Source organism: Girardinichthys multiradiatus, chromosome 24, assembly GCF_021462225.1.
Source record: "Girardinichthys multiradiatus isolate DD_20200921_A chromosome 24, DD_fGirMul_XY1, whole genome shotgun sequence".
NCBI lineage: Eukaryota > Metazoa > Chordata > Actinopteri > Cyprinodontiformes > Goodeidae > Girardinichthys > Girardinichthys multiradiatus.
This window is the reverse complement of record NC_061816.1, coordinates 17,624,645-17,651,994: the sequence shown is the minus strand read 5'-3', so window position 1 is coordinate 17,651,994 and position 27,350 is coordinate 17,624,645. Positions and strand designations below refer to the sequence as shown.

General features: G+C 40.2%; 2 protein-coding genes across 4 annotated transcripts; one reads left to right on the top strand and one right to left on the bottom strand.

Moving 5' to 3' along the window:
- The first annotated feature begins 9,832 nt into the window (after positions 1-9,832).
- Positions 9,833-23,216, top strand: dzip1 (DAZ interacting zinc finger protein 1). Of its 3 annotated transcripts, none has more exons than XM_047355768.1 (19): positions 9,833-10,341; positions 10,511-10,612; positions 10,773-11,348; positions 15,193-15,277; positions 15,738-15,853; positions 15,958-16,116; positions 16,216-16,353; positions 16,433-16,495; positions 16,595-16,723; positions 18,808-18,856; positions 20,045-20,095; positions 20,256-20,315; positions 20,669-20,841; positions 20,912-21,128; positions 21,235-21,409; positions 21,654-22,021; positions 22,120-22,238; positions 22,338-22,503; positions 22,588-23,216. In XM_047355768.1, exons 2-19 carry the CDS (start codon positions 10,610-10,612, stop codon positions 22,677-22,679), a joined length of 2,739 nt encoding a protein of 912 aa, XP_047211724.1. In that variant the 5' UTR covers positions 9,833-10,341; positions 10,511-10,609; the 3' UTR covers positions 22,680-23,216. The 3 variants fall into 3 exon arrangements, with proteins under 3 accessions (XP_047211724.1, XP_047211726.1, XP_047211725.1); XM_047355769.1 differs by having other exon boundaries at positions 10,113-10,341; positions 20,912-21,116; XM_047355770.1 differs by lacking the exon at positions 20,256-20,315 and having other exon boundaries at positions 9,834-10,341.
- Positions 23,217-23,358: 142 nt separating this feature from the next.
- Positions 23,359-26,664, bottom strand: cldn10d (claudin 10d). The gene is made up of 5 exons (XM_047355771.1): positions 26,230-26,664; positions 25,293-25,454; positions 25,132-25,213; positions 24,922-25,029; positions 23,359-24,840 (listed from the first exon to the last, which is right to left on the bottom strand). The coding sequence occupies exons 1-5, from the start codon at positions 26,459-26,461 to the stop codon at positions 24,654-24,656; spliced, it is 771 nt and encodes a 256-aa protein (XP_047211727.1). The 5' UTR covers positions 26,462-26,664; the 3' UTR covers positions 23,359-24,653.
- Between the last annotated feature and the right edge of the window lie 686 nt (positions 26,665-27,350).

The following is a 27,350-nucleotide window of genomic DNA, read 5'->3' as shown; positions in this document are numbered from 1 at the left end:
AGTGAAACAACTGGCCTTTTCGAAATGCAGTTCTAAAACAGTAACGCCTCTTCAAGCTGCCATGGCTTGCACCACCTGAGCCTGCTGCATTATGTGCTTGCATAATGAACATGGCAGCGCCGAACATCCGACCAACATCATTGGTTACACACTGCTGTGGAAAAGGATTTATTTATTTAGTTTTGCTTTTATGCCACAATTGAATGTTTTCGATCATCAAACAAATTTTTATGTCAGATGATTTCATTTATTAAGGGAAAAAAAGCTATTCAAATCAACCTGCAACTATAGGGAGAAAAAAACAAAAAAGGATTTTGGAAGGGCCTAGTCAAAGTTCGGACAAAAATCCAATATGGTTGAATTAAAACAATTCTGCAATGAAGAGTGGGCCACACTGTACAAGAGTTGATCTTAAACTGTACACCCTGGACAAATCACCAGTCCATCGTAGGACAAAGGCACACAGGACAAACAACTATGCAGACACACATTCATACCTAAGGGCAATTTAGAGAGACCAATAAACCTAACAGTCATGTTTTTGGACAGTGGGAGGAAGCCAGAGTTCCCGGAGAGAACCCAAGCATGTACAGGGAGAACAAGCAGCTGTGCAGCCTGTGAAACAGACAATTTAGAAAAATTGTCCTTGGCTTCATAGGATTAGAGTCCCATTCTTGGGGGTTCTTGTTTAGTGTCTGAACGCTGTAGAACCTCCTAAATAACACCGGGCAGCTTCTGCCAGAGGATTGAAAATTGGTCTCCACATGGTCTTTTGACAGGATTATAATCCAAAACATATGACAATATAAATATCAAAATGGTTCACCAGACAAAACAAAAATCAACCTTACTCTATGGTCATCTCGGTCCTCAGACCTCAATTCTTTAAAAATCCTGTGGGGTGAACAAGGAGAGAGCAGAGGAGAGGACCTGGGATGTTCTAGAGACATTGTACAAAGAGGAATGGTGGTCTCTAGACCACACTGAAAGCCACTCATAGTTTTTTCTTTCAAACAGATAGTTGACAAGCCAGTGTCACCTTACAGTCTGAAACTGACCAATGAATCAAATACTGACTCAGGGTGGCATAGTGAAAATATTCTGTCATATCAGTTTGCCTTGATTCATGGAGGACACACACAAATACCTGTAACTGCCATCAACAATTCATTGTTCAGGTATTCAACACGTTTTCCAAGCAAACAATTATGCATACCTCGTTGTTGTCCCCTGAAGGAGCAGCAACAGGGAAAGGTTGGGAAGATAAATTTTTTCTCTGTGCCACAGTATCCTGCAGGAAGGTACAAGGAGAGATGCAGCACAATCAGAGAGAGAGGCGAAACAAAGTTAATGACATTCAGAGGTGGCATATAAATGCCAAGATTAAGACAGAGAAAAGAGGTGGTGCTCGGTACATCATAGGAAGTCTCTCAGCAGTATTGGCCTATAGCAACATAGGTCGAGTGAGCGCCAACTGGGATTCCAACATTGATTTCTAATTATAAATTGGGTGACATCCAGCATGAACTTTTAGGAGCTCTGTGCTGCCTTTTTCAATCTGCACAGCAAAATATAAACTAGCTTTATGGCATTTGACTGATATAAAGAGAAGAAACTGTGCAAAGTTTTATGCATATCCTGGTAGTAACAACTTACTACAGTTACAGTGTCTGAAACTTTTTCTGATTTTATAATGTTACAACCACAGACTTAAATGTATTTTGTTGATATTTTATTTGCTAGACCAAAACATAGACAAAATATTGAAGTGGAACAGAAGGGAATTGTCGTTTTTAGAAATCAAAGTGTAGCATGCATTTATATTCATATAACTGGTCTGTTGGTACATCAATGATAGTTTTGCATGTCTACTGACTGAAATGTTTATCATTTCTTCTTTGCAAAATACCTCAAGCTTAATCAGATTGGAAGGAAAGCATATGTGAACATCAATTTTCAAGTGTTACCACAATGTAGCTCTGGCTATATGTTTAGGGCCGTTGTCCTACTTGAAGCTGAACCTCTGGTCCAGTCTCAAGACTTCCTACCGGCCCTAAGAGGATCCATCTTCTTATCAGCTCTGACCAGCCTCCACAAACTCGCAGAAGATAAGCATTCCCAGAGCATGAAGCAGCCTCTACCATGTTTCACCCAGGTAATGGTGTGATTAGGGTGATGTTCAGTGTTAGTTATTTTCCAGATATAGCATTTTACATCTTAGTCAAAAATTTTAATTTTGGTCTCATCTGATCAGAACACCTTCTTCCAAATGTGTCCCCTATGTGACTGTAAATGAGACTTTATATGACTCTCTTCTTGCCACATTTCCTTAACCACAAGATTTGTGGAGTACCCGACTAAGTTCTCTTCTCAACAGATTCTTCCAGATGACTTGTGGGTCTCTGTAGCTCCTCCAGAGTTGCCATGGGCTTCTTGGCTGCTTATTTAGCAGTCTAGGTGGACGGCCATGATGATGGATTGAACAGTGTTCTGAGAGACGTTCAAAGGTTGGGCTAAATTGTGGTTTTTAGCTAAAATAGAACACACTGTTGGTACAAATAAACCTTATATTATATATAAGGCGTCATTGACCTGTAGGGTAGAAATAGTTGGATTTTATCTCCCTTGGCATGAAACCAGGCCATCTCTTTCCACTTGTTTCTATAAGATACTTTTCCCATTGACCTAGCTTCATGCTAAGGGTAAGGTTTTGACTGAACAGACAAATGGCATCAACGTTTGGTGAAAGAAAGAGCAATAATTCTCCCCTGAGGTAAATAAAAGTTTTAAGTAGCACAAAACATACTTTTTATAGGTCAAATTGGCCACCTTGCAATGTGAAAGTGTCTTTTTAGGTTAACCTCAACAACTATCTACACTAACAATGTAGCTGGTTATGCTAATACGTTAAGCTGACATTTTTAGGACAGCTGCAGTGAGTCCTAATAGAGTTCGATGAAAGAGATGCAACACCCAGGTGTGCCTCATTTTGCACATGCTGTTTGAGTTTTTATCACTCTTTTGTGCTTTGACACACCCAGAATGGGAACTCTTTGATTAAAACTCTGATATTTAGCATTTACAAATGTGTATTAATTTGATGAAGTGCAGGGAATGTAGATATAGTGTCTGAGTTTAGAGTTATGCCCATGAGCACACTCATCATGCATTATTCTTCACATATATTCCAGCCCTGTTATCTGTGTTCTCTTGAAAAGATCACCCGCTGCTGTGGCTGATTTTCCCTATAGAGCAAAACCTCCTCGCTTAGTGGGATGGTGAGAGAAAAAAAGTGCAAACTTCGTCATTTATATGTTTTATATACAGTATATATATATATATAATTCTATAGTGCTGGGGTCTTTTATGACCTGAGCAACATTCACAGGGGACCAAGAAAGCAAACAGTGGGATGCTTTTCCCATTCTCCCCTCCTCACTGCAGAACTCTTTCATCTCTACTTCCCACAAAGCTGATTCACCACTGGTGACCCCTGCTGCTGCTGCTTCGTAGAAAATAGACAACAAAGTAGCTGAGTGGTAAACCGGTGGGCAGTGGCAGGCTGCATCGCCACTCGGCTTCAAGTTGCCTGCAGTGGTGAAATCTCTTGCAGAGCTATGCTGACACTTGCATCTGTCCGGATGGTGGTCTAGTAAAACAGGCCGAACTGGTACTAAAAAAGGTACATGTGTGGGTAGTACCACAAGATAGAAATTGATTGAATTGATGGCATGTTAAGAGCATAATACCGGGAATCTGTGCCACCTTAAGAAATTAGAGTAAAATAGTATTTCTCTTAGACTCTTGCTACTGGTATTTTGCACTTCCTATTAAATATATTAACATTTGTCTTTTAAACAACACCGGTCGGATCATTAAGTGATGCGAACTGCACAGATTTATCCAAATGTTTTGAGGCATGCCTATTTTCTTTATATTTTGTCGCTAATGATTCAGCCTGTCTTTAGATTTTTAAATCAGCTAATAGGTTTCCAGGTTTTCCGAGGTGTGTCTTCAGGCATTGGTTGTTTTTTAAATAATTTATAGGGGTAGAGTTTGGGTTAATTAAAGCTTTTCCACAATGCCATATAAGAAAGTGAGTGCTGCCACCCGGTGGAGTGAAATCTATAGATCTGAAACATTAGATGTGCCTTGATGTTTAACGTATTTTCCTGCTAATTCTACCAATTTTTGTACTGCTGGAGATTGAAATTGTTGAAGATTCTTTGCAAAATAGCCCAGGCTCTGTCAGATTGGATCGAGAAAGTCTGTAAACTTGCCATAGATTTGAAATTGGATTACGTTCTGGACTTCTCCAGCATGACGCTGCCACCTCCATGTTGTTTTCGGCCAGAAAGGTGCGCCTAGGTTGATGTGCAGTAAGAGCTCTCTGGCACATGGTGTTTTGCTTGTAGGCTAGAAAATACCAGAGCACATTCTTCGGGATGTTTGCAGTTGCTTGTGGTAACTACAAACATCCTGAGCTACAATGGGCCTTTTGGCTGCTTCTCTGATTTGTGTACAAATGAATGATCATGCCTTGGTAGGTCGGCAGTTGTACGAGATCTTCAAAGATCTTTCCATTTTCATGTGATATTGTTTTATAACCCAACCCTGTTTTATACTTTTGCACAGATTTATGCCTCGTCTTCCTGCTGTGTTCCTTGGTCTTCGTGATGCTGTTTGTTCTCTAACAAACCTTGAGGCCTTCACAGAACATTTGGGTTTATTAAGGGACTAGGTTTTACAGGTGTGTTTACTGCTTTGGTTTCCTTCTAAGGACATAAGTTGCACAGGATTTTATTTTGGGGTGTAAGAGTAAAGGAGGTGGAATATAAACACAAGCCACACTGTTCAGAATTGTGTGTAAAAAGTTTCACCTCACTAATTAAAGCACATACTCGTTCTTTGTAATTTCACAAAATAAGGTGACACCATTCATTTCCACATGTTCTTCTACTTTGTTCATCTTTTTTGCCTTTCAGGCCAAGCTCTATCTCTTTTTTCTATTATACAGTTTTACTATTATACAAGAGGAGAAAGCGTATTTTAATCCCTTTCTTCGAAAGTTTAATTCTTACATGTTAAATCCTCCAAATACTCTTTTGACAAAAGCACTCAGATATTTAGGTGAGGCTCCTCTGTAGTCCTTATGTTAAGCTGGATTTCCTTTACCTATTTAAAACAGTCCCTTGCCTCAAAAGCATTTTCTTACTATCAAAGTATTAAAACTGTCTGGATTATTATTATTATTATTATAAGAGAGTTGAGATACTGTACAACCTCACTGTACCTGGTGTACCCAGTATGCAGAGTGCTCCACCGCATCGGAAGATAAAAAGCTCCTTCATGAATAAAGATGTTGGGCCGTCCTCTACATTCTGTGTTCAACGTGCACTTGTTACAGAAGCCATTATTTATAGTCCTGCTAAAGCCCGCAGTGGTGAGAGTGGCTCTCCTGGGGATTGGGAAGTGGAGCCACAGCTAGCTATAGTAGGAAGATATACCACCTCACCCCCGCTGAGAACTTTCGTACAGGAAATGAACTCATAAATCAAGCAGTAAATTGAATGTAGGGCTGTGCTTACTCATCTCAAGAGGTCTGCTCCTTTACCTCTGCTCTGGCTTTGCTCCTTTTTACTGTGTGACTAATGCAACAGCGCAGCTCCTCTGCTGTGTGAGTGTCTCGCTTTGGAAAACTTATCAAAAAGTGTGGATTTTATTTCCAACTTTGCATCATAACTCTGACCTGAGAGCTACAGTGAGTAAAGAAGGTTTAGAAGATAAAAACTTAACAGAAATTTGAGTTTGATAGGAAACTGAAGCAAGCACAGCATCCGTATCTTGTCCTAGAGCTGAACTTCGCCTCTCTGTTGTGATGCCAGTGGAGAGAGGGGCCCGCCCTCACCCAGCCTGAGAGGAGATGTTCTCTACTAGCCTGAGGTTATGCTGACAGTCACAGGCCCTGTCCAGAGAAATTAAGGTCTCCATTCATCAGAAGCGGACTGAAGATCTCTGAGGACTGATCGCAGAGATGGCGCAGCCTCTCTCAGCACTGGAACTCTGATGAAGCATTTAACACAATCCAACATGCCTGTGCAAGTAGTTTGAGATCACAGCCCCGCCCTAAATGTCTAACATGTGTTTTTCGGTTCTTCTCCTTCATATTGTAAAGGCTCAGTCTCCTCCTACCATCACTCCTCAACCATGAGATGCCAACTCATGAGAGAATTCAGACTAGACCTCTACTGGCCTCTTTTGGTGATTTGATGTACTGTGCATGTTAGTGTGGCCGCGACAGTCTAGGGAATCAATTCAAACCATGTCCTGGGTATAGGAGGCCCAGATGTTGATCTGTTTGTTCCTAAACAAATGCATTTTTGCTACTATCCTTTAGAAAACATGTTAATTAACAACAGATTCTCTATTTATGTTGCATGTTTGAGCTTATGATCTCTGCATTTATCTGAGAGATGCACTAGGTAGTAATGATAAGCTATGTTATTGTAAAAAAAACTAATCAGTCTCAGTCAAAATGAATCACTCTCATAGTTTATACTGCTTGGTTTTATACACCTGTTGCCATGGAAATGAGCCCTCTTAAATAGAATAATAAATTGTGTCTCAAAACGTTTGCATATATACAGGTGAAAATTACTGTTTCATGAAAAGGTTCAATATTTTTGATTCACTCATTTCAGAAAGTGAAACACAGATTATATAGATTAATTACACATAGAGTGAAACATTTCAAGCCTTTATTTCTTGTAATTTTGATGATTAAGTCTTACAGATAGAAAGACTGAATTTCAGAAAGTAGAATGTTGTGAAATATTGGAAACTCATGGTGTCACAGTCTAATCAAATAATTAACACATAATACCTGCGAAGTTTCCTGAGTCTCTAGATGGGTTATCGTTCTGGGTCAGTATGCTACACAATCATAGGGAAGACTGCGGACTGGACAGATGTCCAGAAGATAGTCCTTGACACCCTACACAAGGAGGGGAAGACACAAAACGTCATAGAAAGTTTAATGGAAAGAAAAAGGGATGGCTGTAGCCTTAAGAGGATTGTCAAGCAAAATTCATTTAAGAATTTGGGTAGCTTCACAATGTGTGTATTCAGGCTGGAGTCAGCACATCATGAGCCGCTACTCACAGAAAAATCCTAAACATGGGCTACAAATGTTACATTCCTCAAGTCAATCCACCCCTGAACCAGAGACAACTTTAGAAGCATCTTACCTGGGCTACGGAGAAAAGCAGCTGGACTGTTGCTCACTGATCCAAAGTTCCCTTTCCAAACTAAACTTTGCATTTCATTTGGAAATCAAGAACCCAGAGTCTAGAGAAAAAGTGGAGTGGAAAAGAATCCACATTGCTTGAAGTCCAATATGACGTTTCCACAGTCAGTGATGATTTGGGGTACCATGTCATCTGCTGGTGTTGGTCCACTGGGTTTTCAAAGTCCATAGTCAACACACCCATCTACCAGCAAATTTTGGAGCACTTCATACTTCCCTCTGCTGACAAGTTTTATGGAGATGCTGATTTGATTTTCCAGCAGAACTTGGTACCACCCCACACTGCCAAAGTACCTTTGGCAGTGTGGGCTGGTTCAATGACCATGGTGTTAAACCTCAGCAGAACCACAGACTGATCGCCTCTATGCCACACTACATTGCTGCAGTAATTCATACAAAAGGAGCCCCAACCAATTATTGAGTGCATAGTAATGGACACACTGTACTTTTCAGAAGCCCAACATATCTGTTTGAAATATCCTTTTTTATTCATTTTATGTAATTTTCAGATTTTCTGAGACACTACATTTTGGGTTTTCATCATCTGTAAAACATAATATTCAAAATTACAAGACAATATTTCACTCTATTTGTAATCAATCTATATAATATGAGTTTCACTTTCTAAAATTGAATATCATGAAAAAAACATTTATAATATTCTGTTTTTTGAGATATACCTGTAGTCTATTTAACAGTTTTGCTCAGTGTGATAATATGAGTTATTCATGACTTGATATAGGAAATCATCATAAATTTCCTTTAGTCTTGGGCTATAGCTCTTTACTGGATCGTGGGTGAGTGTCTGCCTGAACTAGAGGAATTCAAGTACCCTGGTGGTTGATGGAACAAGAATTAGATGAATCAGGGTATTCTGTATTAAGAGCCAGGGAAAAGATGACTGGGTTCTCCTCTCAGACTTGTTACCTTAGCTACCTGATCTAGGATGGATGGATATGAAACTTTTAATAATATTACTAATATTAATTATACCGTAGTTCAAGAAGTACAGCTATTTAATTAAAATTCAAACTTAGAGTTTAGCCACTGAAACGTCATAAACAAAAACAAAAAAAGTAAAGAAAGAAAAAAAGTCGTCCATCATTGTGATCAATGTCTGCATTCTCCCAACTCTTTAAAAAGGGTTCCAAAGAAGCTCCTTCTCCCTTCCCCCCATCTCATTGGAAGTTGCAACATAAAAGACAGACCAATACCGGAAATGAGAAGCTCTACTTTCAAAGTAAAAGTTGGGTCCTGTGTCGAGTAAACCAGGGTTTAGCAGTAAAAAGCTGCATGAAAAAACTATTGTGTACGTTTTCCAGAGTGACCATTAAGGAGCCTGTTCAGAACGTCTCCGAAACGTTACATTATGTGTATCATTAGAGAAAGGTGCCTGAACATTCTCAGTCCGTTCCCATTTCAATAAACATTAAAAACATGAAGGGAACATTATCTGAAGTTTCTTTGAATGGTGGTGGAGAATTTTCAAGTGTGACCTTCAGAGAACCTTCAAAGAGAATTCCATAAAGATTACACATTTTGAAACCTTTTAGAGAAAGTTCACGAAGCATTCTGTAAGCTAGAAATTCCAATGGACTTTCTGTAGAGTTCCAGAATATTAGTTGCTGTGTTCCTGTTGTGACTTTAAAGCAATTTTTAGTGATAACTTTTTTAGTGACCTAGGGTGAAACATTTGTTTAACCATTAAAGAAAGTACCATGAAAAGTTTGATATTCGAAGAACATTACATTACCTAAGAAATCTACATCATTTACCCTTTGACAATATTTTCTTGGACATTCTCTAAGGGCTACATTTTTACTTAAGAACTTAACAAAACGTTCAGGGAACATTTTCCAAGATCCCATGAATGGTAATTATAGCCTCCAATTGTGACCTTCAGGGAACCCTCAGAGAACCTTCAGGGACCTTTAAGAGAACATTACCTGAAGGTTCCCTGAATAACTATAGAAGTTTTTCATCTTACAAACTTTCAAGAATGTCCAGTTTTGAAAGCTGTATTTCTAATACGGTTTAAACAACCTTCAAAAAGAAGATGACATATTATATAGTCAGTCAGTCACTTTCTACCACTTATTCCATAGTGGGTTGTGGGGAAGCTGCTGCCTATCTCCAGCAGTCTATGGGTGAGAGGGTTCACCCTGGACAGGTCGCCAGTCCATCACAGGGCAACACACAAACAACCATGCACACACTCATTCATACACCTAAGGGCAATTTAGATTGACCAATTAACCTAACAGGCATGTCTTTGGACTGTGGGAGGAAGCCAGAGTACCCGGTAGCAACTTCAGAGAAACCTCAGGGAATGTTCTTTAAAGGCCGAATTTAATTCATATGGCTGCAAATATTAATTGCGAGGTTGACTCTTTACGGACCAGAATTTTTTCGTACAAAATGTGCTGGGCGTGCTTAGATTTCTCCGCAGAACTTTACTTTGAAGGTATTGACCGGATGTTACATATTTTTTAGCGTTAACTTTATGGCGGCCCCTTTTTTTTGTCTTGCAGAGCAGGGATTTAGGAATGTGGAGACCAGCAGCTACGTCACCCACAAACCGCCTGGGGTGTCGTCGATGAAAAACTTTTCTAAAGGCTTTAGATCAATAATACGGCTATTATCGCGAGTTTATTTGATAGAAAGGCTAATTTAAATCTTGATATTTAACGTCTACGGTTGTATATGATGGGTGCGTTTGTTTTAAATGTTTTTAAGCGATGTCTCTAAACTGTCCGTTAGCTAGGTAACGGCTTTGGGATACAGCTGGTTGTTTGGGGGGGTGGGGGGGGGGAAAAGAAAAACAGCTGCAAGTTTTGTGGGATAATTTATGTTATGAGTGTAGATAAAGTGTTTAGAACTGCGGATAAGACTGGTTCGGGCTTGTTGTGGGTTGTTTGGGTAGCGGTCCACGCTAAAATGGAAAAAAAGCCTGCTCAGACTTGAATTTCAGAAACATGATGCCGACAGATTAGCTGCTGCTAGCACAGAAACCATTTTCCCTAACACACTTGAAGGTAAGTTAAATGCCTTTTTTCATTTTCTAAATTCTTTTTACTTTTAAACATTTATTTAAAGTGTAGCCAAGCTGTTTTAACTGCTGGGTACGTTCAGACACATACATGCTCTACAGGGACGAGCATTTGCCGACTGCCTGCGGTGTTTTGATAACATTACTCTCCCCAGGGACGCTTGTCTCTGTCTCCATGGTGACGCGCCGTTAACGCTTTGAGCTGCCTGAAAGGGGGTGGGAGGAACCGGAGAGGAGACCTCACCGAGAGAAGGATGGTAAGCAGGGCAGGACAGAGGCTGAATCGGCTGCTGTTTTACCTCTAAACATCGTTTCCACCTTCTCTTCTTCTAGCTGTGTGGTGTGTGTAGAGTCTTTGATGCTAACGTGAACTGATAAGTGAGTGTCTTCAGATGAGCTCCTTGGTCTTTGTTTCAGCCATTTCACGATGGAGTCTACTACCCCTACAGCAGTGACACCCAGGGGACCTACTCGCCAGCAGGGATCCCCTCCCTCCTGAACTCCCCGCTCAGCCTGCACTCCCCGACCGCTCAACCAGGCATGACTCCAGCCGCTTTCCTGCCCTTCAAGTTCCGTCCGCGCAGGGAAAGCGTGGACTGGCGGCGCATCAACGCCGTGGACGTGGACCAGGTGGTGAGCCAGCTGGATGTGGACGCCCTGCAGGAGCACATCAGCACCGTGACCTTCTGCAGCTTGGATGGGGAGCGCTGCCAGCGGTGCCAGAGCCCCGTGGACCCAGCCCTGATCAAGCTGCTGCGGCTGGCCCAGCTCACGGTGGAGTGGCTCCTCCACTGCCAGGAGTTCCTCAGCCTTAACCTACGCGCGGCCGAGGAGCGGCTGGTGGCGGCTGGCCAGGAGCGTGAGCAGCTGGTGGCTCAGCACAAGAAACAGGAGGAGAAGACGAAGGCGCTGATGGCCGAGCTCAAGCAGCGGAAGAAGGTCATACGCACCCAACAATCACTGCTTGCTCCACGAATCATCAGCAGTCACAAGGTACTGCAGACAGGTTAAACTCTACCCCCACCTCCTTATTTCATCCTTTTGGGCCCCTGTCTGTCTTTGTTGTTGAAATATATTCACAGCTGCAGCTGAGAAATAGGAGCCCTGATGCTTGTTTTTTTTTTTTCCATAAAATCTATTGGAGTTGTCTTGATAAGATTAGAACAACGCTTTCAGACCTGAAAAAGGATTTAGAGCTGCCAAGCAGATGGTGTGTTTTTGTGCCAAGTAGTTTTGGGAAATCCACTTACAAAAAAACAATAATCAGAGTGACTGTCTCACTCCCACCTCCCCCAGCCACCTCCTGTGTGTAAGTTTTATCTCTTGATTGCCATGTCAAAGAGATTCAATTCCTCAGATCTACAGTTCCTTGTAAAATTATTCATACCACTAGAACTAGTCACATTACAGCCTCAAACGTCACTTTATTTTGGGGGGGATTTTATGCAATATACAAACACAAAATGGTACATAATTGTGAAGTTGAAGAGAAATGATGCTTGATTTTATAAAGTGTTGCAAATAAAATTTGAAAAATGTCACTGTTAGAGCACAGTCAGCAAGGCCACAAAAATCTGGGATGCACATTGGAGGTCTGCAGGGAGTTCTGGTAAACTCTATTTTTGGGCTCATCTGACCATTTATTTAAGGGTATCAAAGTAAAGGACACTAAATACGAACGCTTGGTACACTACAAAGGTTTAGACGAAAACTGTATTATTTGTATGTCAACTTTACATTTATGCACCACTTTGAAAATGAAATTCAAATAAAACACATTAAAGTTTAAAGTTTTAACCTATGGAAAAGTTCTTGCATACTTTTGCAAGGCACCATATCTGGTTGTGGGTACTGTGAAATTGGAGCAAAGCTTATCAGATCATTTGAGGCAGTAATCAGAAATCTCTGTGATCCTTGACTGAATGGTTGCCTTTGACCTGACCAGGAGGTTGCCGTGACGACAGCTATAGCATTTCATGGAAGCGTGTGGTTGCTAGGTGAAAGCTAAAAGCTCAGCTAACAGAGCCGGTTCAATAATTGATAGAGGAGCCACGTGTTTGCGCCCTTCGTGGAATTTTTCTTTGTTAAATGCAGCGTGTGGACACACAGGCAGTATCGGTGCTGTTCTGTGTTTCAGAGAGGAGAGATGCCTGCAGCAGGGACCATATCAGCATCACTTGCTCTTCCTGGCTGTTTGGAAATGTACATCCTAGCTCAGCGGATGCTCCTGTTCATTATGGTTGTGGGTTCATTTGCATCACTCTGTGGAATTGACAACTTGGCATGTGTTGGTATGAGATTCTTACAGTCTGATCACCTTTAGGTAAAGAACGACACAGTTTCACGGTTTTTAACACAACGTTTTAAACAAAAATCTGTAGCATAATCTAATTGTTTTCATTTAAAAGGGAAAATAATCTGGAACTTTTTCCGATATTTAAACAATATAAGGTTCGCAGGTCATTTGTAGATTTGGTCGTTCAGCATCTAAGGTACAAAATGTCTATACCGATGATTTAAAGGGATTTTTTTTTTTACTTACCTACTTATTGTCTGTGTAAGCAAATGTGCTTTTATGTCTCCAATAACTAATAGCTAGCAGCTGGTGATTGCTCACACTCATTTTAGTGAGATCATGGGCCATAATACTGAGTTGGTCCAAACAGGCATCAGATCCAAAATAAATGGAAGGCTGATGTAATAATAAATTCTCAAAACACAATGAAAGTAAAAACATAAGTTAATTTTATACATTAAGTTTACATAATAAACTAAATGCAGAAGAATTTAAGCATTTTTAGGACAAATTATCTCCATAATTTATCAACAGTACCAAGATGAAGAAACCGATGTGCAATAATTCTAGAAATAGCTAAGAAATGATTCGGGGGGAAAACTGAACCAGCCAGGGTCAAAATGGAATTGCATCGCTACAAAAGGGAAGTACAAAGTGGCCCATAGCTAAAATATCATATCACATTATTCTCATCAATAAAAATTATTTCTATAAAAAAAAGTTGAAATTTTATTAGTAAATATGTTTATTGTGGAAAATGTTATAAGCACAACAAGCTGATATCTGCTCAGGTAGTCCGTCTGCGGTCGGCTGCCTAAAAGACAGGCTTCTTTTCACTCGCCAACAATAGTTTTAAGTTTTGCATGATTGCTGCTACTAATTTAGTTTCCATCCCATTAGTGTCTGTCTTCTGCTACTGAAAGTGTTTCCAGACAGCCAACGTGTTTTTTTTTTGTAAGCTTAGGAGCCTTCTTTCAGCCAGCTGACCATCAGTGCACTACAACAGTTGGGGGAGAGACAGAAAAGGCAATAAATGTCTTCTGGTATCTCATTAGAAGGGCTTGAAAAGTATGATGGAGAATTTCTGCAGTTCTAAAACCTTCAAACCTTGGTTCTAGTAATCAGTCCATGTCTACTATCAGTTTTTAATTTACAAGATTTTGAAAAGCATCATTTTTTGGCCACTAAATGTTTAAACATCCACTAACCGTTTAAACTTTAGTTTGGTCTTGTCTTTTCGGGTTGACAGTCAGCTCTTCATAGTGCTGGGATAAAACCTACAAGTGAAAATCAGTTTTAAACGGCTTCTGGGTTGGCTGAACAGCCTGTCCTCTCAAGGTCGGTTCAAATGCAGGCTGCTGGGGGATTAGAGAAGGCTCCAACATTCCTTCATGCATACCTCCTTTTAAGTTATCTGAGGAGGAAACTATTCTTACTAAGAGAATATCAGGGAAAATATGAAACATGCCAGAGAACACACCGTTTTGTATTAAAGAAAAATACGCTTGGTTTAAACTGATTCTGCACACTTTTCTTTTGGAAAGCTCAAGGAAGATAAAGTTGATCGCATATATAAGAACATGCATAGTATTATAAATTTTGAGGGATTCAATAAAAAGTTACTGCCAAATATGTTATCACTAATTTAGAGGGTTATATTAAGTAATTCATTCATTACTTAATATATTATAATGCCAGATCTTGGCTTAGTTTTCTAGTTTCGTTATACCCATCGTCTTTTAGCATACAGTATATACAAGCGTCATCTACTCTTTATACATCTGTCAGATTGCACAATTAGTTTGTTTTGCCATGTAATGACCATTCATTGCTGAGGAAATTCCCATAGTGGGGAACATATTAACTATCAATAAATAAATTCATTTTGAAAACTAAAATATCCCAATTTTATTTTTTTGCTGAATAGTTTCCTTGTGGCCAAATTTTTAGAAAAAAAACTCTTAAAAATTCCCACAACCCTTGAAGCAAATGCTCCCAGTAGATTAAAACAGCTACTTTTCCATGTTCCTCCAGTAGCTGGCTGTGCTGCAGTGCTAACATTAGCTTGTACATCAAACTAATGTAAAGTATCAATTTTTGATGCTTTATTTGTTTTTACTTTCAGTTCTGTATGACTTTAGATCATAATATTGTTATCATATCTCAGGTGAAAAAGTTAACAGTTTTTTTTTTTCTTCTGGTCTGGAGCTAGTTGCTACATCTTCTAGCCACCACAAGGGGAGCTGCAGCCCCAGTAATTGACTGAATCCACACAACAAAATGCGAGATCTTCTGTTCCAGACTTTGTTCCTTCATCCTTACGTTTAGTACATCTTGATTTCTATCATTTTTATGATTGTTGGGATTTTATTTTAAGGCCCCTTTTTTAAATTTTCCGACTGTTTCAAATAACTTTTTTTTTTTTTTTTCTACTCATTCCTGATTTGAATAGTTGGTTCAACTGGAAAATGGCAAACAATGTCGTCAGTCTCACTGTGAAGGGGGTTGTAAACAAAACGTTCTGTTTCTGTTCTCTTTTAGTGTCTACATTGCGATAAATCCTTCCTCAACTCCTCCTTTCTCCAAAACCACATGCAGCGCCGGCATCCTGATGAGTACCAGATCCGTAAGTCCACCAGTCCCACGGGTCGGATCAGAAATTTGCAGTGCCTTGCTAAAGTATTTATACCGCTTTGGTTTGTCAGCAGTTTGTCACAATACAACCACAAACATCAATGTATTTTTTAATGTTTTTGCAGTAGACCAACACAAAGTAGCCCAGTATTGTAAAGCGGTATGAAAAGGTTACATAGTTTTTAACAATTTCAAACATTTTTGACTTGGCTGACTGGGCCACTTAAACAAATAAATATGTTGATATAGTAGCTTTTTGACAAGTTTGCTTCCAGGGTTGCCCTGTGTTTAGTTTCACCCATCTTCCCTCCTGCTGAGCATCCCTACCGCCATTTTATTTCAACCTGGGGATGGCGTGTTGGGGTATTAATACTTTTTCAAGGCAAAGATCCTAAATTAGTCTTCTGCCACTTTATTCACGGGTGATGTGAACACTGTGGTCATCATTCCAGAGCTCCAGTCCGACAGTGAGAAGAAATCTCAGATTGATAGTCTCAAAATGGAGATCAACAGTCTGAAGGAGCAAATAACTCAACAGCAACAGGCTCTTCAAGTCAAAATTGCTCAGGTAGGATCTTTGTACACCTTGTTTGTGTTACCCCGAACGCTCAGAGTTGAAGATCGGTCGACTGGTAGACTCAATCTTTTCGTTAACAAGTGTGTTTCATATAGGAAAAGGAACAGCAGTCGATGCACAAAGAGCTGCTGAGAGAACTGGAACGTTTTAAGGCGGAGGAGATGGCGCGCATGGACAGGAAGATCGAGGACAGCCGGGACGGCATACGCAGGGAGATGGAGTTCCTTTACAACCGAAACATTCAAGCTCTCACTGTACGAGAAGGAAACCCTCTTCTCACCTGTGCTTCTTTTTCCTACATTCTATTAGTTAAAATGTTCTTAAAATAATGTGTTTTGGTTTTTCTCTCCCAGGAAGTAAATCAGAATCAAACTGCAAAGCAGGAAAAACCAGGGAGCCCTGTCAGCTCTCAGCCAGAGAGAGATCTGGACATGTACAAAGAGATGCAACTACAAGCCATCCACAAGCTGGAGCAGCAGATGAAGAAACAGGTCAGCAACCAGAGAGAGACACTGCTGGGAAAATAATTTTTGAAAGCAAGCTAATGGTGTTAAAAACACTTTCTCCTAGGATAAAAAGTGGGAATACAAGCTGCAAAGAATTAAAACTCAACACGAGTCTGAAAAGAATCAGGTACACCATCACTCAAAGCATCTTCATGTGACAAAAGCTGGAATCTTTATGGAAACAGCTTGATTGTATCCCCACCAACCCCATCCCATGGTCGTCTAGTTGCTGAACGAGCTGGGCAGAATGCAGTCTTCCGTGACAGAGCACCGGGAGCTCAGCCAGCAGCTGCAGCAGGAGATGGGCATGAGGCTGCAGGAGAAGGAGCAGACCATCAAGGCTCAGAGGGAGCAGGTCAGTTCTGTTTTACACTCACTGTAATCAGCACACTGTGATTATCTAAAGAGGGGAAGCAGGGAGGAGTAGTGGCCCTTGTTCAGGATATCCTGTATTTGCTACACGGGCTGGTGTTGATGACACATAATACATTACACGGGAAGTAAGTGGTGCTTGCTTGGAAGAGCTCCAAATGCGAGCTAAGTACCTGGGAAAGGACTCTGCTTCTGTATGTTGTTTACAACTGCCGTGAGCCTATTAAAAACACTCTTAGAAGAGCTGACTAGTTTATTTCTACTGGTCAACATTGCTGCTGGCCCAATCTCATGTGTTTTGCAGCCTCGGAACAGGTTTTCCTCCACGATTTTCCTGTATTCTTTGACCAGCTTTCCTGGCCTTGATGAAGAAAAGAATCCCCACAGCATGATGCTTCCACTGCTATGTTTTACCATAGGGATTGTTTGTTTGGAGGGATGTACTTGGCTGCTTCTCTGTTTAATAATCTCATTATCCAGCCTGTCACCTCAGGTGAACCACCATCTCTTGTAGGTTTGCAGTTGTATCACACTCTTTTTAATTACAAATTCAATTCAAAAATACTTTATTAATCCCAAAGGGAAATTAAATGTTGTTATAGCTCATATTATGAAGGTTTCCTCAAAGAGCCGTTGTAGATGCTGATGGCTGTGGGCAGGAAGGATCTCCTGTAGCGCTCCGTCTTACAGCAGATCTGAAGAAGCCTCTGACTGAAGACACTCTGTTGCTGTAGGACAGTCTCATGAAGAGGATGCTCAGGGTTCTCCATAATGTTCTTCATTTTATGAAGAATCTGTGTTTCCACAATGATCTCCAGAGGTTCCAGAGGAGTCCCCAGAACAGAGCCAGCCTTCTTTATCAGCTTGTTGAGCTTTCTAAAGTCCCTGGCTCTGATGCTGCTAAACAAACAGATGATGGTAGAAGAGATCACACTCTCCACAACAGACCTATAGAAGATATGCAGCATCTTGCTGCAAACACCAAAGGACCTAAGCTTCCTCAAGAAGTACAGTCTGCTCTGTCCCTTCTTGTAGATGGCTTCACAGTTGCATCTCCACTCTAGTCTGTTGTCCAGATGAACACCGAGGTATTTATACTCCTCCACCACCTCCACCTCTTCTCCCATGATAGAAATAGTTTTTGACTTATTCCTGTTTCTCTTAAAATCTACAATCATCTCCTTTGTTTTAGTCACGTTCAAAATGAGATGATTGTTTCCACACCATGCCACAAAGCGGTCCACCACCTTCCTGTACTCAGCTTCTTGTCCATCTCTGATCCACCCCACGACTGCAGAATCATCCGAGTATTTCTGCAGATGACAGGAGTCTGTCTTGTACTGGAAGTCTGAGGTGTACAGAGTGAAAAGGAATGGTGAGAGTACAGTCCCCTGTGGTGCTCCTGTGCTGCTGACTACCTGGTTAGACTCACAACCCTTCAGTCTCACAAACTGTGGTCTGTTTGTCAGGTAGTCTTTGATCCAGGAGATTGTTGAGGCCTCCACCTGAGTCTTCTGGAGTTTCTGACAAAGCAAATCAGGTTGGATTGTATTAAATGCACTGGAGAAATCAAAGAACATGATCCTCACAGGGCTGCTGGCTTTGTCCTGATGACAGTGGGTTTGTTGAAGCAGGTGTTTGATGGCATCTTCAACTCCAACTCCACAGCAATAAGCAAACTGAAGGGGGTCCTGATGGTTTACTGTTTGCTTACTCAGGTGGGCCAACAGGAGTCTCTCTAGGACCTTCATGATGCTGTTTGTTCACAGCTTCTTAGGCTTAACAGAACATCTGGATTTGTACTGAGACAAAATCACACACAGTCCCTCCTCAAATTAATATTATACTCTAATTTGTGTTAGTCTGTCACATAAAAGCCTTCAACATAGATTGATTTCTATTGTTGTTATGTGACAAAATGGGGAGTTGCTGTAAATGAGATTCAATCAGGATTGTTATTTTTTTTATTTATTTGCATTAAGGTTTTACAAGAGCAAAAGTTTAAAAAGTAAAATCTTCCCAAAAAGCTTCTCTTTAAGCATGGTTATGTGATGTATCATTCCACAGATAAAGACCATTTCCTCCAATCCACCTGCCAAAGTGGTGGAAATACCAGGTAAGAATTCCTCTTCTTCTGACTGATCTGATGTTTGTTCAGAAATTGACATTTTTGTAGCATGAAATATGTACATACACCACTGTGAGATTTTTCTTAGCAAGTTGCACAGAAATACATACATTTTGTAGTCCTCAAGAAGCCTTTGACCAGATTCTGGCTGGATATTTAACCTCTTTGTGGAAGATACTTTATTAAATGATTGTTTTACTGCAACGAACCCTGCTTTTTTTTCCATTATAGTTAAGTTCTAGGTCATTCCAGATGCTTGATGTTAGCCTCCTTTATCCAGTTCAGTACCTATTGTGATATGTGTTTGGGATCATTGTCCTGTTGGAACACTCAGTTGTCTCCAAGTTCCAACTGTCTTACCCTCAGGTGAAAGGAAAATGGTTAGGATGTTCAGGACATACCATGAACCACCAAGGGTCAAGTCTGCTATGAACTGGAAAATGTGGAGTTCACTGTCCACAGTGAAGCCAGATTAACATCAACCTGAGGGGACTAAAGAAAATAGACACCTCTAGTATGACTATTATGAGCGGTTTTGCTCATTAAAAAAAAATCCCTTCTGAATAAAATATTTATGATAATATGAGACGTTGAGAGAAAATGTTTGTGTCAAGGTCAGGCTTTCAAGCATATGAACAGTGTAACTGCCAAGCATGGTGGTGGCAACATCATGCTGAGGGTCTGTTTTGTGGTCAGTGATACGGTGTCTAAACTGTTCTTATAGTGGATGTTGTATGCTAAAATTAGCCTTCTACAGTGGTCCGTTCTCACCCACATAGGAAATGTATGAACCATGCTCAAAGGTCACCTCTGTGCCAGGAAACCAACCAGTGAAAATGAGCTCTGTCTCTTCTCATAACAAGACTGGTCAAATATCCAGTAATGACAGAAGCTTTTAGATAGCTACAAAATGTGTGGATTCTACCTTATTTAAATTAAATTTAAGAAAGTTCGTTCAAATTGCCCAACATGACTATAACTCATATGGATCCCACTTTGTACCTAAGAGTGTTCTGCATTGAAATTTGTTTCCACAGTTAACATGGAGCAATATTGTAACTCATATATGTGGGGCCTGTTGTCATCCCTGTTTCCTGTACAGCATATGCAAATGTAAGCTGTTTTTTTTTTAACAAGAGCCTTACAGTGAATCTTCTAATGCATATTGTTTTCTAGTTGCTGTCAGCCCACCAGCGCCAGAGCCAAAACAAAAGAGGGTCGTACTGGGTGAGTTAGTCGTAAAAAGAACTGGAACCTGAGCATGTTTATCTGTCCACGAATGATTTACCTGATGCTTTTGAAGCAGCACATTCTCCAACTCTACTGTTCCCTTCTGTAACACCCATTTGTTCTGACCTCCAATGCCTGATTACCTTCATGTGCTTAGAAGAGCCAGGCTCTGCTCTAACGCTGGATCCTATAGAGGAGTTGTCAGAGGAGGAGAAAGGTAAAAGTGGGTCAAACCGATGGAGCCGGTCGGCTGCATGATGCTGCATGAGTGCATCAGTCTCCTCTGAGCGGCACGTTGCTCGACTGTGAAATAATCTTGTTCCAAAATAATTCAAATCAAGATATTTAATTTGGAATAAATTCTTAGATTGTTCTGTCTATTAGTTTGTGGCCTGTTTGGTGGCTGAACACAAAAAAAAAAACATGTAGTCATTCCTGTCCTCTGCTTGTCCTCCTTTAGCCACATCCATCTAACTCACCCCATGGCATGGCTTTCTCTGGATCTCGTTTGATGCATGCTTAGTTTTTAACTTTTTTTGTTTCTGACTGTATAAGATTTCTTCCTTCCAGATTCCAGCATCTCTGAAAAGAGACCGCTGGTGAGTAAGCATGTGACGGAACCGGCTAAGAGGCAGAAAGTGACCGCCAGTGCTGTGAAAAAGAACCCCAGCATCAAGAAGGAGATGCGATCAGAGCTGGAACGCTCTGTTATCAAGAAGCTGGAGAGCCTGGGGGTCAAGCCGGTACGAAAAGGGGATATTTCTGTGAATGAAGCTGTTTTTTGCACAGATTTTTATGTCTCATGCTTCTTAGGACCAGAGAGGTTTGACGAACCAGGAGCTCACTTCTCTCCTGGCAAAGGTGCATTCAAATCAGGAGGACGCTGCAGAGGCGATGCCCGAATACTGGCGCTGTCGGGAGGAGATAGCAAGCTTTGTGGAGCAGAAGTTGGGAGGACAGAAGAGAGGCAACGAAGCTGCCTCAGAGTCACAGGCCAGATCCAAACAGCCTGTTCAAGGTGTTTTCCAGGGTTGAGTCATCTTAAAAGCCTCTTAATGCATGAGATTATTCTGACACTGTTTCTAACTCTCCTCTCTGCTGTTGCTCATGTTTAACAGATTTCTGTCTTGTTTTAGTGCTGCAGGTGCGTCCCCGCTCCAGCAGCCTCCCCTCCAGAACCAGTCAGGCGATATCTGCAGCAGCTGTCAAACAGTCCAAGACTCCGCAGCCAGCACCAAGGGCCAAAGCCCTCATTCATCCCAAGACATCTACCCCTAACATGAAGAGTGCTGTGAGGATTAGTGCAAGCAAGTAGGAAAATATTCATTTTCAGCGTTTTTTAACATTATTATTTGATGAAAAAAAACGGTTGAATTGTTATGCTCAGTTTTCTCCCATATCACAACTATACTTTACCTTGTGTTGCTCTATATCATAAATCCCAGTGAAATACATTAAAAGTTGTAGTTTTAAAGGAACAAAATTGAAAAAAGTTATAAATATTTTTCCAAGCCTCATTGTTTACAGTTTCTATTCCTAATTCTTCTATTATAAGGACCCCACCATTTAGCTCAGACGAAGACTCAGAAGACAAAGAGTCCGACACGGAGGAGGAGCCAGTACAGGACCAGAGAGTCAAGTCATCAAATCTCAGATCACACCAGGCAATGGCAGTTGAAATGAAAGCGGGCAAACCGACTCCGGTCCTGGTCAGGCAGACTGCGGTCAGCCAGCCCACCTCCTTCAAACCACAGCAGTCCTGGGCGTCAGTGGGCGGCATGAGCCGGCACACTGTCTCAAAGCTGGAGAGCGATGAAGACGAGGATGAGTCAGATGTCAGTGAAATGGTGGAAATTGACCCCAGACAGCTGCATGGTTTCAAAGACCAGAATGGCAATATTGACAAAGGAAACCACAATAAAGGTAGTTATACATCAATGTATCAAGTAAATTAACTCTGTCCTTTCTGTTAGCAGCATTTTAGCAGCACCTGTTGTTACTGCTTTGTTTTTCTTTCTCAGATAAGGTCATCAATTTGGCCAGAAAAGTTGAAATGCAGTTAGCGGAGAGAGCAGTGAAGAAACCAGCAGGGGGCGTAAGCATCCTACCAGAAAGAAAGAACGAGGTTCAGGAGCTCTTGGTAAGAAAACGAGATTTCAAGCTACTGTTATGGGTTCATTACAAGTTCCTCTCAATAACGATCACCAGCAGACCAAAGGAATAATGTTTGTGGTGACAGTTCACAGATCTAGAGGAGAGTAGTGATTGGGTGGTCTCCTCCTTAGAGGATAAACAGGAAGCATCTAAGCCAACATCTCTCCGTGGTTCTGGACCTCTGAGGAAGAGCCTGGACTCATCCAGCACCAGCGTGTGGGACACTTCTACAGCAAAGGGACCCAAATCAGGTCAGTGGGATGTGTGGATGTTTTTAGGCCATTTTTTCCCCTTCCACTTCTCAAGTACATGCGTTTTGCTCTCGTACCTGGCAGGTCTGACTGAAACTGGAACAGGAAGCACGCTGAAGAGCAGCCTGTACTCTCTCAGTGACATCAGTGACTCCGATGATATAAGCAATAAGTAACATTAGCACTGCAGCAGATCAGGTAACTTGGAACAGACACAAGGACCTCAGCCAGCTCCTCTCACATCTCTAATGCCAAAGAGCAGTTATTCTACCTATTTCTACTATGGGTTTTATAATAAAAGAAGAGAAACAATACCTTACAAGGAGTCTGTTCAGGACCAGAATCTGATTTTGATTAGAAAATAAGATTATATTAATATTTTATAGGGAGCCTAGAAGGTACTCATTAATGCCTTGTGCCAATTTTGTGTTTGCCTTAGATTTTCTTAGACTTTCATACATTCTGTTTTGTATGTTTCAAATCTCCCATTTAGCCACAGTATGTTGTTTTTTGTACATTTCTATCAGGTTTTGTACATCACATTTTGTATGGATTTACATGTGATATTCATTCAAGCAATAAAGATGCACACAGTCAGGACATCAGCAAGTTAAAATGAGTTTATTTAACCTTGGCCAGTCCAGCTGGAATCATTTGTTGTTTAGTTTGTCCAGAGGCTTATATTGTTTATGCAATAAAATATTTGAATATTAGTAAATAAGTGCAGTTATTTTACCATTTTCAGATTATTATTTAATATTATTCTTTCTTTAATGTAATACAATTGGGGGGGAAATAACTACATTATTAAAAATTAAATCAGTAAAAATTGTTTAAAAACTCTGCAAACAATTATTTGACAATGTTCTGCAGCACAGGAACCATGAAATGTATTGTTTATGTCATACTTCCTTTGTTAAAGTTTTTAAATCAAAGTAATTATTTATTAAATGCTAAAATGTATTCATACTTTTAATGAGGTAAATTGTTTGTTAAATAATTTGAGCTATTAATTATTTCAGTAGGTACTAAATCAGCACATTTACCAGTTATGTGTTCAAACGAGCCAGTTTGCTCAGCTGGCATCAAGGTTTACGACTTTACTTTGCTGTAAGTACTTCCCAGAAATGTTCAGTTTAATTATTTTAAGAGGGCAGATCGCTGCACTACACATATTTTCAAAACGGATTGTTTTTAAGAAGCACAGAGATTTCCATAGATTGTAGTTTGATGTCCGGCAGGTGAAATAAGGGCAATAAAACGGTCTTTGTTTATTGATTGATTTTAACCTGGTTTCAACTTTGATTTATTATTGTAAACCAAATAAAGTTTTCTTCTCTTTAAAAATAATACAGCTGGAGGCATTTGGTTCACACATCACAACCAATATATAAAAATAAGACAACAGGGGATGAATGTTAAGGTTTTATTTTTCCATATAAAAAACTTGATTAAAAAATAGCATTAAACAAGTTTGTTCAACTTATTTTATTTCATATTTAATTTGTTACTAAATGAAACAGATTAAATACATTTATGATATGCTAATAAATAAGAAGTAAAGATAATTGTGGTATTTATTAGATTGTGCCATAAAAATTTAATGCTGGTCTAAAATCCTGAACCATGTATTCTCAGTGGGAAACAGTTTGATGAAATGTTGTTGAGTACTTCCCAAAATATCAAACGTTCCCTTTAGAAAATATCTGGGGAAGAAAATAAAGTGTGATAAGAAAGTACTGTCTTATCACAGTACGAGAAGAACATTCAGCCACTCAAAATTTGCCACATTTGATGAATTTAGCATTATTAAATCTTTGACAGAGAATCATCAAAGTAAAATAAAGCCTCTGAGTTTTTTTCCTGCGGGAAACTGTTGGCCATATAAGGCATTGGATATATCTCTGAAGAAAACCAGTTGGAGATGCTTATTGTTGTGGGACTTACTGCTCTTAGCAATACAAACAGGAACAACATGTTTATCTTCATTTTATGCACGTAAATAGAACAGAAACATGCCTTCTGAGCTGCTGAAAGTAGAGTTTCTAAAGTGGCAGCCATACTGGATACTAAACTCAAGGCTGCTGGGGGAGCTATGACTTCCTGAGGTGGAAACCGCTCAGTCACTCTCTGGGTTTTACGCTTTTAGCTCATACGAAGGTATCCCAACTCTGAATGGGAGCAGTCTTTGTTGTCCCTCTGGTTGTTTGACTCCTCCCGTCTGAATAATACAGTGGCGGCACTAGTGTCACTCTGGATGAGGGCGGCGGGTGCATGTATGTCCGCCTGGTACGGGCAGTCACATAAGAAGCCGGCCTTCGTGGCCCTTTAGATAAACTGTAATAGAAAACAGAGACACAAACATGACAATCTTATCCCAAAGTCCTACAGTCTCCCAGTCATGGTTGGTAGCCTTACCGTGATGGTAGACCTTCCTTCCCAGAGAAGTAAGTGAGCACCATTCCCCCACTAAGGAGAAGGATGGAGCCTCCCCAGCCAATGAAAACAGCAGCACCCAGTTCAAATCTGAACAGTGCAACAACTCATATTTATGCACCTTTTATTTAGTTCAAACTTCAAATATTTATTTGAGTCTAATGAGGCTCTTTGTACTGCAGTATTACTCACTTCTGGTCCATGTAGTTCGGATCCACAAATTGTGTTACGACTCTGTTTGCCCACCACGAGTATGTGATCATGCCACAAAATCCTACCGAAAAATCATTCATTTGATTAACTCGGGTCTTCATGTTTGATATAGAAAACAATCTAAAACATCTTATTTTTACCTGAAACTAAGTAGGTTATACCACCAGAAAACGCCACCCTTGAGTTTATGATCTCTGATCCACCAATTTTAGTGCATTTCATCCCAATAAGCGTGAGGACCCCTCCGAAGAAGCCTGTGATCACTGCGCAGATCGCAAGTGCTCTGAGGGCATGCAGGTACACTAAAAGGAAATAAAATAAAAATGGCAGGAACAGAAACAAATTTATATTTGTTTCTAAAAAAAAAAAAAAAATCTCTGATTAGATGTAGACTAAATGTAAAGCTTGAGTGAGATGTAATAAATCTAAAGTAACAAAAGATGGACAAAAAGTGGTCAAATCATGTTTAGAAATCATGATCTGAAAGTGGCAGCATTATGCTTGGGGATGCTTTTCATCAGCTGGTCAGGGTTGATAGGAAGATGGATGCCCTGTTTTGTGTTGGTCTATCGCATAAAATTCCAATACATTACTGGTTGTAATGTGACAAAAGGTCAAAATGATAAAGGTGTACAAATATTTTCGCAAGGCAGAAGCCATTCATAATAAAAAGTGAAGCCAACACAGAAGTGGCTTAGAGTTGGCCACTAGGTTCTGGCTCTGAAACATCTTTTATCTCACAGAAATATTATTTAATACATTTTTGTAATTATTTAGCTACAATTCTCAACAACTGATATGTCTAGTCCCTTTACAAGACAAATAAATCCAGTTTACATACAAAAATATACATTAAAAACAATCCAATCATATGCAGATTCAAATTTAGCTTCATGTATTCTAATTTGATCCCAGTTCTTATACAGTGCAGTCAAATTTAGCTTTAATACCAATTTGTAAAAGTTATCGGTTGAAGGAAGCCCAGCTGATTGCATTCAGTCAGCAATCCCTCATACTGAGTGAGGTTGTGGCGATAATGGAAAATTAAACTTTAACTGGAGGTTTTAGAGCGTTTACCAGGCAGGGCCAGCATGGATGGGTACTCCTTGCAGTCAGACACCCCCGTGGTGTCCGAGACACAGTCTCTCCACAGGTTGGAGTAGTAGTTGCCGGTGGTCATGACGACGGTGCCCACCTCAGAGAACGTCCAGTACTCTGTGGGAAGAGTGGAGCAAACCAGGATCCAGCCACACAGGCAGGTTACAAAGCAGCCAATCTCCACATACATAATCACCATCCGATACTCCATGTTCGGTGCGGGTCCTCAACTAACAACCGAAATGAATTAATAACATCTTACTGTGGGAACTGGGACTGAAGGTTCCTTACTGCGCTGTGGTGGGGTAATAGACCCGTAATGGTTTGGGCTGTATCTCATCTTATCTTTGAGATGGTTTTGCCAAGTAAGCATCCTTCATGTTCCCAGCTGGGTGAAGGGATTATATTACACACTACTCTCTAGATGAGTCCTTACACGTCGATTTTTTTTTTTTTTTTAATCTATATGATCAATGCTTTGGACTTCACATTTTTAGATTTCATTCTTATTATTCCGGGAGGTAAAATCTTCATCTGTTCAGAATCCCCTTTACAAACACCAGTGAGGAACCTGCATGCTTGTGTTCAGATAAAAACAATAGTTTTATTATAGCTGATATGGTCATATTGTTTTGTACAATAGTACTTGTAAAAGAAATAGTGTAAAGTTGCAGCATAAAAACAATAACATGATTTGATGTTATCATAAAAACACATTTTGCGGTTTGGAATATTGCGTCTGTGAAATTTGACCTTGTTTACAGTAAATATCCTTAAATGCCACCTGCAATTAAGTGTGTTCATTGGAATCCAATGTAAGTTGTCAGTATCAGTCATTTTTATTTATATGGCTTTTTCCTATAAACAAAAGTTACACCAAAAGGTTGCAGAGAAATAATTTGGCAAAACTGATAAATAAAAACCAATCAAGTACAGCTGCTGTTTTTGCCAAACGTTTCAGACAACAAACAAATTTTAATATCAGAAGAAGATGGCCTGAGTATTTTCGTTTGCCTCCATATTGGAGGGTTGTGGACCATAAGCTGCAATATTTAAGGTCATACCACAGCATCTTAAAGCGATTTGACTCGGCCACTCCA

Excerpts from the sequence above, each read along its gene's own strand:
- cldn10d (XM_047355771.1), bottom strand. The coding sequence starts at position 26,461 with ATGGAGTATCGGATGGTGATTATGTATGTGGAGATTGGCTGCTTTGTA. Across the intron at positions 25,455-26,229 it reads ATCCATGCTGGCCCTGCCTG|TGTACCTGCATGCCCTCAGA; the intron begins GTAAACGCTCTA and ends ATTTCCTTTTAG. Across the intron at positions 25,214-25,292 it reads TATAACCTACTTAGTTTCAG|GATTTTGTGGCATGATCACA; the intron begins GTAAAAATAAGA and ends ATTTTTCGGTAG.
- dzip1 (XM_047355768.1), top strand. Across the intron at positions 15,278-15,737 it reads TCCTGATGAGTACCAGATCC|AGCTCCAGTCCGACAGTGAG; the intron begins GTAAGTCCACCA and ends TCATCATTCCAG. Across the intron at positions 16,117-16,215 it reads GAAACATTCAAGCTCTCACT|GAAGTAAATCAGAATCAAAC; the intron begins GTACGAGAAGGA and ends TTTCTCTCCCAG.